Source organism: Schistocerca nitens, chromosome 9 (genome assembly GCF_023898315.1).
Source record: "Schistocerca nitens isolate TAMUIC-IGC-003100 chromosome 9, iqSchNite1.1, whole genome shotgun sequence".
Lineage (NCBI taxonomy): Eukaryota > Metazoa > Arthropoda > Insecta > Orthoptera > Acrididae > Schistocerca > Schistocerca nitens.
In genome coordinates this window covers 165488917-165501539 of record NC_064622.1, presented here as the reverse complement: position 1 = coordinate 165501539, position 12623 = coordinate 165488917, and the positions used below count along the sequence as shown (strand labels likewise).

At 42.7% G+C, this 12623-nt stretch overlaps 1 protein-coding gene across 1 annotated transcript; it reads right to left on the bottom strand.

Moving 5' to 3' along the window:
- Window positions 1-4777: 4777 nt before the first annotated feature.
- On the bottom strand, window positions 4778-12274 carry LOC126203606 (uncharacterized). Its single transcript, XM_049937974.1, has 3 exons — window positions 12183-12274; window positions 6666-7008; window positions 4778-4887 (listed from the first exon to the last, which is right to left on the bottom strand). The coding sequence occupies exons 1-2, from the start codon at window positions 12228-12230 to the stop codon at window positions 6673-6675; spliced, it is 384 nt and encodes a 127-aa protein (XP_049793931.1). The 5' UTR covers window positions 12231-12274; the 3' UTR covers window positions 4778-4887; window positions 6666-6672.
- Between the last annotated feature and the right edge of the window lie 349 nt (window positions 12275-12623).

Genomic DNA, 12623 nt, shown 5'->3' with positions numbered 1-12623 from the left:
GTACACATATGATTTTTCATGTCAGTAATTTATATGAAGCGTGAGTAATATTAACCTTCTCGTAAGCATTAGTTCAAATACCACTTACTGCAAATGACGTACTTTCGTATTTTTTCTAGTTGCTTTTGCTTTCTTTTGGTTGATACATATACGGAGAAGATGATACAATATCGAAATCGTTTCTAATAAGAGATTAATACAGCTGTGTGTCATACATTTAAAAAAAAATCTTGCAGTCATTTTTCCAGTAACACTCATTTCTACTTTGTGATAATCTTAGTCACGGTCGAAGTAAAGTAAAAATATTTGTTTACTTCACAAAGGTGTAGTAACCACTCCGTACGAATGTTTGACAGCCGGCCGAAGTGGCCGTGCGGTTAAAGGCGCTACAGTCTGGAACCGCAAGACCGCTACAGTCGCAGGTTCGAATCCTGCCTCGGGCATGGATGTTTGTGATGTCCTTAGGTTAGTTAGGTTTAACTAGTTCTAAGTTCTAGGGGACTAATGACCTCAGCAGTTGAGTCCCATAGTGCTCAGAGCCATTTGAACCATTTTTGAAGGAATGTTTGTCTGAGAATGTGTGGATTTTGTGTCAATGTAAACAAAACAAAAATCACGCAAACATGTTCTCTCCTAATTTCGTTTCATATTTACATCTTCCCATTTGTCCGGTCTTGCTCGTCATTCTTTCTGTAGTCGCACGGTGCAGAATTTTTAGAACTTGGCAAAGGCTCTTCCGGTTTAATGCAACGCGGCTTTTTAAGCGTTAGAAGAAAATCACCGTTTTTTTTTTTTACAGAAAATATGCTGCAATGTGATGGCGCTGAGAGATATCAATATTCCCACCTGAGAGACGGCACGATTCACGCGCTTGCTTTGGTTTCCTGGAAGGCAATGAGAGTGTAGCAATGCCAGCATGCGCGACAGTGGAGAGCAGCGGAAAATGTGCATTTCCCAGATTTCACTAGAGATAATTTTTACTGGATACCGGAAGACTACGTTTAAAGGGTTAATGGACCATTTGAGACGGAACGTCCATTGTTTTTCTAGTTAGAACATAATGATGATGCTTAAGTAATACGACTAGATACAGAATCGCGAATTCAACGTGGCAAGCCACAATACCTCTGAAACTGCGCTTCTGGAATGTTAAAAATACAGGAGAAGCAATAAATTTCTTCTGCATTTTCAATCAGGAGTTGAAACATTAAGTACACAGTACATCCTGATCTCCGAAAACATTTATACCCTGTATTTCTTCTACGAATTTTCTATTTCTGCTGGTGATTGAAGAGCAACAGAAGATGATTAGTTCAATTGTAAATCCTAAGCGATTCGTAGAATGCTTTAATTAATACTAGCGATCTGCCCCGTCTTCGCACGGATAAGTATGTACGGCCGGACGACTTGTGTGGTATAGTAGCAATACATTATATACACAAACCTTGTTCCCAATCAGTCTGTTCATTAGTGATAACTATTAAAATCATTACAGTGATTCCTGAGATTAGCCTTCACATACAGACGGAAAAACGCGACGACATACTCATTTACGTCTGTGCGATTCCATTGCTTACTTGGTTTCCTGAGGAGGATGATGGTATTATCGAAAACGCAGGTTTTTATAGAGTGTTAACGCGACAAGTGCACAGAGGACATTTAACGTTTCCGGTTCACCGGATAAGACCAGTGTTGAGCTGGTTCCTTTAAGAAGGTTACGTTCTCCTTCCAAACTAGCATTTCAAACCGATCTTGTACTTCATCTCTAACCACTTCAACGTAAAGAGGAAATTGTACACTAACGCATCTTCCTCTGTGAACAGTAACGTATTGAGATGATACTGTGGGCAGGAAATATACTTTCATTTCGTCGTACTGCCATTGATCTGTATGAGTATCCCATTGCCCACTGATTTAAAAAAAAATCGGGATGGTAATTGTTCGTTCTGCTCACAATTTTCCGTTATAAGTATGGGTCCTTGACATTGCAAGTTTGTTTGCTGACACTGATGACACAAGCGATTGTGTTAGACCCATCAGTGAGTTTAAAGTGCTGTTCTTTGTGTGATGTGGAGGTGTCTGATGGTCCTAGCTAGATACGGGGATGGTAGAGCCGATCATCTAGAGCGCTCATACAAATGTGTTATTATATTTCTTTGACATCACCATCAGCATTACCTTACCTTCAAAGCTATTTTGGAAATCATGACATCAGCATTCTCATATCTGGTCATGTGTCAAGATCAAGGAGGGGAGAGGGGGAAGGGGGGAGAGGAGAGGGGAGAAGGTGTCGGGGCCCCTGCACCCCAGACCACTCACCCCAAGCACCCCCACTCGGCAGACAAATACAATAAAGTATCTGAAATGCCTAAAATACCGAAAAGACAGTCAATTATGTTTGTATTGCTGACTTCAAAAATTTCGTTTAATGAATGGTTCACAACACACATTCGTAAATTTCATTCACCATAGAACACTGGAACGAGTAAACAGTATATTTCAGTATAAATAATTAAAAACCAACATTTGTTTGTAAAATAACGAATTAGGAATTCATATTTGTTGAACATGAGTTTTTCATGAAATATTATCCCACAAACCCTGGAAATGCGACATAAAATCAAATCCTGTTTTACATTACAGCTGCTCCTGTGACGAGCAGATGGCTGCACTGAAAAACGAGTATAATTCGATAATACACCTATTACGCGTTCAAATACTGCTCCAACGTAAACATCATATTTGCGATGCATTTTAGGACATTGTGACATTGCAGATGTGGTAAAATAATTGATTTGAGTCTTACAGCATTTTGTCTTGTACAGAATCTCAGCTAGGTCCCAGATAATCGACGTAAACATCGCACTTTTCGTGTTACCGTAGTATTTTGCAAACTTTTTTTAGAATATTGTGACATCACAGAAGTGTAAGATAACACAGGAAATATAATGCGTTTAGAGAGCCTTGTCACCATCGTTCCGATTGCAAACCGCCTTAAGTGTGCCTGTGTCATTTGTAATAATAGCAATAATTGTCAATCAGTGTCACCAATTATATTTTTTCTAGTTTATAACATGATGCATAATCTTTGTCCCTCCTAAAACGGAGCTTGACAAAAATTTAAATGTGGAAATATTTCTTTGAGGGTATATTGTTACTTACAATAAGAGTAGGCCTGATTAGTTACATCCAGAGAGTCAGTTTATTTGAGTGTTTGCCTGCATAGCGTAATATTTAAGCTAACATGTATTTTTGTAGTTTTAAGTCTGGTCTGGTTAGTTTTAGATCGATTCCTTAGTCCCGCGTTCTAAAATGTTAAGTGTTACTAGGCACAGAGAACTAACTTTGGAGTACATATTTTACAATTTTAGGCAGTAATTTGGCAAATATGTGTAAGTGTAGAAATTAACTTGCATTTTCTTTACATACCAGACGTATTCTGCAGACATTTTAGAATATTGCGAATCATAGGTGCAGAAAATATTTAATTTATGACATGAAGCTATCTGATGGTGACAACTTATAGTACAACAAACGAACAATTCACGTTTTTTACGGTGCTGCCATCTTTTGTCAACAGTAATAACTTCGAAGAAATTCATGGCACAAACAGGTGTCAGCACTATCACTACTAGGGTATATAAAGCGTGTTGGGGGGGGGGGGGACACGGAAAACAGTGCAGTCATCGTAATGTGGAAATGGAGCGATTGATAAGACGTCTAAAATGACGTGATAATTGAATTTTTACATCACATGTGGAAGAACTTCTGAAGCGGCTTTAATTTGTAAACTGTTCGTGTGCCACCATGGCTAAAGTATATTGTGCATGGCAAAATGGCGCTATCCAAAACTGGCGCCAACGCAACTGTGGAGCCCCACGAGTCATAGATGATAGGGGTAAACGATGGCTGCGAAGATGTGTGCGAGCGAATAGACGTGCAGCTATTTGAGCAACTGACCGCCCAGATGAACCAAGCGGCTACCAACAGTGTCTTCTCAACAAAGTTTCAGTGAATGCTGCTGTGTATGGGCGTCCGCGGCAGCCCTTGTTCATGCACCCATGCTGAATGCCGTTCATCGGCGACGAAGGCTGGAATTTGCACATGCACCACCGCAACTGGATGCCCACAGAGTGGCGATAGGTTTTTTTCCTTCCAATGAATCACGAATTTGCTCCATTGGTCAGATGGCCGATGACGTGTACGACTTGAAATGTCTCAAAGCAAAGGGTCCAGGCCAGAGGAGAGAGCATTGTTATCTGTGGTATGTTTTTGTGGCATTCCCTGGGTCATCTTACCATTATGGGACGCACAGTGGATCAACACAACTATGCCTCTCTCATTGAGAACCAAGTCCACGTCTACAAGCAGTTTGTTTTTCCTCGACACGATGGCATCGACGAGCAAGACAATGCAACGTATCATGTAACTCGCAGTGTGCGTGTGTTTTCGAAGAGCGCCAGGCTGAGTTTACCGACCAAACTCGCTGGATTTTAAAGCGATGGAGGATCTGTGGGACTACCTCGATCGGGCTCTTCGGGACATGGATCTGCAACCGAGGCACGTGGCGCAGCTGGCTCCACATCCCTGTCGATACCTTCCAGAATCTCATTGTCTCTCTTCATGCACGTCTCGCAACAGTCCACTCTACAAAAGTGTTTTATTCTTTCTGTTGGCAGGTGGTCACGTTAACGTGAGTCGACAGTGTATGTGTACTGTACTTAAAAGTGGATGATAAGAGAAACGTAGAAAATTAAAATTAAATACGTCTGACTGGTTGGTTTTAAGTTTTTAATAATAACAGGTGACATGAGACAAATTTACAGTCATGTCAGATGTCATCTTCCGATGCAGCTGCAGCAGCAGCAGTAGCAGCAAACAGCAAACCTGTAATACAGCGAAATAGTTTTAGTGCAATTATTTCTGCGTAGTTGCTTGTACTTAGATGCTGAAGCAATTTTTTGTCATTTTTTTCATTTGAGACCCAATTACGTAATTTCACTAAGTATGAAAGAATATACCAGTACATAACAATGCAGTGAGTGTATTAGATATGAATGAATGTGGAAAAGTGTACATATCTCAAAATGTGAAAATTTACATATACAAATGTTACATACGTACTAGTATGTAGATGACTGAGGACAATAAAATTCGCAGTTACAAGACTGAAATCTAATCAGTGCATTGGAATGCTATAAACTTAATTGATACTTACATTCGGAGCTACATCCCAAAACATACTTCCGTGTTGACATTTCATGTTTTTCCAAACAACATGGTTTTAAAGGACACTTCCCTTGAGTGTTATTTTTATGTTTAACCGAGTCAGTACCTACCTATCACCATATGGGTGGGGTTAAAAAAACGTTTAAGAATTTTTATTATAAAGCTAGAAGGAGAGACGTAGCAAATTCTATTTGTATCAGTACTCGTTAAGCCACCATTCCGTGTGCGAGCACGTGCAACAGAATCTTTTTGTCGCCACCAGATGTATTTACAAGACATCGTATTTTTGTTTTAGCACGCCTTCAAAAGCTGTTATTATAGTGAATGAGTCGCTGCACGTTACATCACTGAAAGGCTAGACAGTTGTCTTAAAACTAACAGTGTGAGTGCTTCACTGGTGAGTGACTGAATCCGAGGTAGTGGTCATTGAAGAAATAAAGCTTCTGTCACCATGACGAATAGGTTTACCATGTGACAGTGGTGTTATCAGATCTTATACTGATTGCCAGACTGAATATATACATAGTAAGAGTGAGTCGTGTTGCTTCATTGCGTTTCAGCATGACACATCGTGGTGGCTTGAACTATTGCGGGAGTGTGGCGGGGGGAGGAGTGGTACCTCAGTCCCGAAGCTGTACAGGCGCTGGTGTTGACCACATAACTGGTTATCTCCCTGAAATGTTCGGTGAATGGAGCGCAGATAAATGTGGTTATAAAGGGTGCAGGTGCACGCATGCACATCGGGGGCATACCGTACGTTGAGAAACACCTTGTACCGCTGACCACAACAATAAGAAAGCTTAAGCAGATTTTCCTGCTGCGGCTGGCTTATTAGGCGAAGAATTTCAGTAAAAATCATGTTTTGACAAAAAAGATTATTAGTACCCCATATGAAATTTAATTGCGTTCATAAACGCGAAAGCATTCCTGTCTGCTAGCTGGGCAGGAAATGGTCTCTCTCTCTCTTATCTCTCTCTCTCTCTCTCTCTCTCTCTCTCTCTCTCTCTCTCTCTGTGTGTGTGTGTGTGTGTGTGTGTGTGTGTGGTGTGTGTGTCGATATGGATCTGCACGTAGACTCTAACATTAGAACCATTTGTTACCGGTGGATTTCGCTCGATGAGTTGCTGTATTGTAATGATTATTATGCCATCGGGACATAAACGGGCGTACCGTACTAAATAAATAAACAAAAAATAAATGCTAGTGTGAACATGGTATGCTCACAACTTGCAAGGATGAAGACAATGTTGATACACGTTTTGTACATCTACAGGGAATGCTTGTCTACTGGCAACGCCGACTCCTACTGGGCCATTTTGGAGCGGTTGTTGCCACGCACCCGTATTGTTCGGCCGGGCGTATACCCGTGGTTTCACTAGGACAGATTCTGCAGCAGCGCAAAGCTAGCGTGAGAAACTGGGATTGAGCTGACCCACCAGACCCTCATCGGCGGCCTGACGCTGCTTCGGCCGCCGACGCCATGGCATTGGCGCCTTCCGCGGCGACGCCGACGCCTCCTTCGAACATGGCCTTTCCGACGCCCACGGCCGCCTTCCCACCAGCCACGAATGCGTCGACGGCCGCCTTGGACGCCTGGGAGGCGGCGTCTATGCCCGCGTCGGCTCCCTGCTGCATGGCACTGATGGCTCCTTCTGCGCCGCCCGCCATGGCGGAGAAGCTCTTCTCGGCGCCCTCCTTGCCGGACCCCGCGGCCACCATGAAGCCGCCGGCGAAGTCAGCGCCGGGCTCTGCTGACGCCGCAGCAGGGCTCAGCAGCATCTGAGGGTAAAACCACACTCTCTGTTTCCACCGGTCGTACTTGCAGCTTGCTTATCACAGGCAAGTGGTGCTTAATTTAACAATGGGTCTATTCACAGACTCCCCTCTGCCCTCCTTCCGTATAGCGTTGTTGTTTCTGTCGTGATCTTCAGTCCGAAGACTAGTTTGACGCAGCTCTTCACGCTAATCTGTCCCGCACAAGCTTCTTCATCTCTACTTAGCCATTGCCACATGCATCCATTTACATCTACTTACGGTTATCAAGTCTTGACTCCCGTTATTATTTCCCTATTCCCCCATCCTACCCAATACTTTCGGCCAGTACCGTAATGGTTATTCCTTGATGCATCCGGATATATCCTTTCAACCGATCCCTTATTTTACTCCATTTATGCCATAAATTTCTCTTCTCAGTTTGATACAGCGTCTCATCATTAATCATTAGTTATTCAATCAACCTATCCAATCTTCAGCATTCTCCTGTAGCACCACATTTCAAACGGTTCTGTTCTCTTCTTCTCTGAACCGTTTATCGTCGATGTTTCGTTTCCATACAAGGTTACACTTCAGACAAATACCTTCAGAAAAGATCTCGTAACAAATGTGTGATTAAGAAATAGCGACGTCAGCCCAATGAGAGCACTGATGTAATTCAGTGGCGACAGGTGAATATTTGTGTAGGACCGGGACTCGAAACCAGATTTCCCGCGCTTTACGCGAGCAGTCGCTGTAACGGCTTCGGCTGTTCGAGCGCGCTCCACGCCTGACCCGAATTCCCATCTAGTAGTTCAACTGCTGACGTAGCACTCCCCTTTCTATTTTCCTTATTGCTCGCAGCATTTCTCATGATTCCCGGTAGAGATCGGACGTAGGGTGCACCCACATTGAAGATATAATGAAATGCCTTCAAGGCCTAGATATTACTGTTATTTGAGTCGGACATGTCCGAAAGAACAGACGCCGCTCAGACATGATTACGCGGCCGTGTTTATACGTGTAGCGCTTTTGTCACAACACAACAGAGAAGAAGTCGGGTAAAATATATTCTAAAATCCATCGCTTCTGGCTATCACTGATTAACCCTTTAATGTGATGTAACAGTGAAGTCGACTACTTCAGATAACGTCCTCATGCAATACAAAGAATCGTGCGGTTTATGTATGAAGTGTCGCTAGAATATTTTAACAATGTTGTTCAAGATGCACCAGATGGTGTTTGCCATGACTGACTGATAGGTAGGGAACGAACTTTTCCATAGCTGATTCGTTTGGATTCCTACCTGCGGAAACAGCTGATCCAGTTGGTTTATGCAACGGACATTCCATATGCAAAGAGACTTTACGAGAGTCTCATGGAAACTTGCATGTGTGGAAGGGAGGCAATAATATTTGGACTACTTTCTGTGAATGAAGACAATGTGAACAATTTGTGTCAGTTGGCCACTGCCAGGAGGTAATGCGGCATTTTAGGTGAGGCCGCAGTTGTTATATGGATCAACTTGTTACGTTGGAATCTTGAATTAATCACTGGTATCAGGAATGTTTCCTTCCAGTAGGTGGTGGCACCCGACAGTTCTCCTGCTGATTGCTGGAGGCCGGGCTGTCAGTATTAGAAAGACTGCGAGAGGTCATGTTGTTGCTCTGTTTGTAATATTTTTTCTTCTGTGTGTATTTTTCGTATAGTAACGTAGCCTTTCTGTGTATCAATGCAAATGCTGTATCTTGTGGAAGTCTTAACTTCAGGTGAAGGATAAAATGTTTAAAATATCCCTAAAATTGAAAATTGATGCTCAACTGTAACCGAATGTAAAATGGCAACGTATGGGGCAATTTGATACAATTTCGTTTGTGATAATTACTACAGTGCAACAATCACGTGGTGTCGAGTACAGTTTCTTGTTCTATATTTTCCTCATCTAGGTAGCATGAGATATAACAAAAAGGAGACAAATTGAGGCACAACGCTAAAAGAAACATTTAGCGTAGTGTCGAAAGAAGTAATATCAGCTTACCAGTAATTTTTAAAAAGAAAAAAAAAACCTTTCTATAATACTGATAACAAATTACATGTAAGAGAAATACAACAAATAAAACAGAACTAAATTTTTTGATCAGTGGTTAATAGGGTGCACTATGTGTAACAATTTCTCCACCCAATGTAGCAACAAGCCCCATTGTGAAGTAATTTGTTTTTACAGTGTTCATGCCCGGAAATAACGTAACAAGCGCCCCCCTTGAGTGGGATTCGCAAGTTCAGCCTTTATTAAGGCTAATTTGAAAAATATTGTGTGCCAATAACTCACCACGTACATCAGGAAGGCGACAGAAAATGAGTGTCCCGGGGCGGGGGGGGGGGGGGGGGGGCGGAGGGGGTTGCAGAGATCAACCTTCTATGGGATATTCGCATTAAACTTCACAAAATGGACATCGTCGACTTTGAAGAAATTTTCAAAACAAACCATTTACTTGCACCATGAACGCCGAATGAAAAATGGCGCGCCACAGTAATCACAAAGGTACACTCCAACAGGACAGAAGGCGAACTCCTTGGGAGATAGAAACTGAGCAGGACGGTCAGGTAGGTATCCTTTCTTAAGGAACGCATGTAGAATCATACTGATGCAACGGAATGATGAGGACTGATGGAATGTGATGGCATGCAAACGAATGCGAAACAGTCTTTCGCGGAGCTTATCGTGAAACTGGTTGTCCTTGAAGACGTAGCTGCAGATAGTGCCACGGTATGTTTTACAGACACTGAAAAAAAAAAAAAACAAATATCCAGAGACTAGATTTGTGCAGTGGTTCCAGGTGGCACGAATTTCAACGTCACATAATTTTCAGGAGGAATAGTTTGCTCTAAAGGAAAATGATTTTTATACGCAGACGAGGAATCAAGCGAAAGCAAATTTTGACAAGCTACTGCCCAAAAGCAGTGCTCCTACCGTAGTTGTAGTTCTCTTACGCTCATTTTCCAGGCTTGCTTGCTGTGACGTAAATATTCCCTACTGACCATACAAGATCGTGCGCACACGAAAGACTCTTAGGGGACAGACCACCTCCAACTTCTCCCAGCACAGTAAATAACTTTCCAGAAATTTACAATCCAAATTAATCGTCGGCATAATTGTATACGAATGCATTAAGACATTAAAGTTGGTTGATCGTGGTACAACTCCCTTAGTACCTCCAGGGTTCCTTTAATATGCATTTCCTCTTCAAATCCCGATTGGTGGGAGTTAAATTCCTTGCTGAATGATAGGGTAAATTTGTTTATCTCATCTAAAAACTTTCGGGCAGATTTCGCAGTTTGCTGTATATCGTCAAGTGGACGATTTGTTTGAAATTTCGTTGTCTTACTTTAGCCCAATTCTGTAGTATTGTCCGAAGTTACGCTACCTTGAAATTACTTTAATCTCTGTCGAGCGCGATTTGATTTGCATAGTGGAAGTCAGTATCATGAACATCCTCTAAATTGTACCGAACATCCTTGAAACGCGCAAACACCTTATTTTGTAACAACTACTCCTTGTCGTCCCTCGAATATCTCTTGTTTTTCTTATGCACTACACGGTCATATTGGCGCGGACTTAACGATATCTGTTCATAATTCGTTTTTTACTATGCTGCGGATGATCGTCCATGTACGTAATTATGTTTAGCATTCGCTCCTTGGACAACGATTGTCATTTACTACGCTTCATTGGAGAGGGGATTTGTGGGTCCTTGTCTGACTAAAAATGATGAACTGCGTGGCTCTACGCCTGTTTCAATATCACTTTCACTTATTGAGCACGTATCGTCGTCATTGTACTCCTCATGTACATTTTCCACACAATAGAGCGTATACACACCACACATTCGACTGGCTCATCTAGTGGAGACGCTAATATTTCATCTGTCACTTCTTTCTCATTCTGCGAATTTTGCTTCGGTTCCTTTCCCACGAAATGTCAATTTCGGCAACTGTTGTAGAAATAATGCGATGTTTGCTTTGTTTATCGTTGCAATTGCTCTGGTTTGTATCAACACCACTAGCACTGTAGTATTGTTGTGAGTTATTGGTTGACCAAGCAGTTCAACTACGTTCCGTAGCCTCATGCTGTGCTGACCATTGGAGACCTCCAGTCCCCCCCCCCCCCCCTCCCCACCACCGTGTTGCCATTAGCAGCCAATCTTGGGATTGCATGGCAGACATGTGGAGCGTCGAATGGAGTAAACATCACTGCCTTTTGCGACCCCTCTCTCAAGGGGTTCCTTATAATTCAGTGATATTCATAACTGAGCATAAAGGAAAAATGCTGTGCATCTATAATAATGGTGCTACATTATAAAGTATCTCGCATTAAAATAATTCTAAAATCTTTTTGTACAAAAGTTATTGAAAAAATTGTAACAACTAGCACCCGTCTCCGTATAATATTCTTGTAATAGCAAAGCAAAGACTAAGCGTTGCAGACGTATTTAGAGTTTTCGTTGTTTTGGTTTGAGATTCCAACTGTCCAAGTTTGTTCCATTTTATTTGACATTTTCTATAAGTAGGATATAAATGGGACCTCGGGGGCCAGTCATATTTGTAATCGTTCCAACCCAAAAGAGGTCGGAGGAAGTAACTTCCATCCGCAGGTGAACATTCCTGATGGGCACGATCCGAAATACACTAACACAAACTCTCTCTCTCTTTCTCTCTCTCTCTCTCTCTCCCACACAAACACACACACACACACACACACACACACACACACACACACACATACAAACACACACATGCACACACACTTACTAATACATACACACACAAACATGTGCGGGCTCATGCATACACACACACCGAACTGGAATACAGAACAAAATACTTAGATCTCCCCGTCATCCCCCGTAACTCCAAATACTGCAGGACGGCCACTGGGGCGAGAAGACACGGTTCAAATCCCAATACGGTCATCCAGATTTGGCTTTTACGTGGTTGCCCTAAATCACGTAAGGCAAATGCTGGGGTGGGTCTTTTGAAAGTGCACGGCCAATTCCCTTCCCCGTGCTTTCGTAATCCGAACTTGTGCTCCGTCTATAATGACGTCGTTGGGAACGGCACGTTAAACTCTAATCTTCCGTCCTTGGATTCCAGGGTTCTGTTGCCCAATCTTTACGTGTTGGTTCTTAGGGGGTGTATCTCACCAGTGCGATGACAGCGGCGAACGCCAGTGGCAGGCAGCAGTTGCTCATGGTGCTGGGACGTGTGGCGGCTCACAGGTGGGAGTCCAAATCAGACTGTGTTTCCGGTACGCCCGCGCCTGCTTATATACACCACGGCCGGAAGAACCATGGCTCCTACGGCCCATTACCACCAATGGCTAATGACTTTCCGGCCTCCGCGCGACCGTCACCCCTAAAAAAACCTTACTTCCGCAGTTCCCGCGTTTGTTTGCCAGCCGTGACACTGGCTATTTGTCATGACGCGGCATCATGTACTGTTGGCCGAACTAATCGACGTATCACTAAAATCACAGTGCGGCTCAAGAGACATAGATGGATGGTAAATTAAAAGTGTAAAAGTGGCAATCGAAAATTCTTGATCAGAATAGATCGCACAGGCCAAGCTCTATAATACGCTGATCC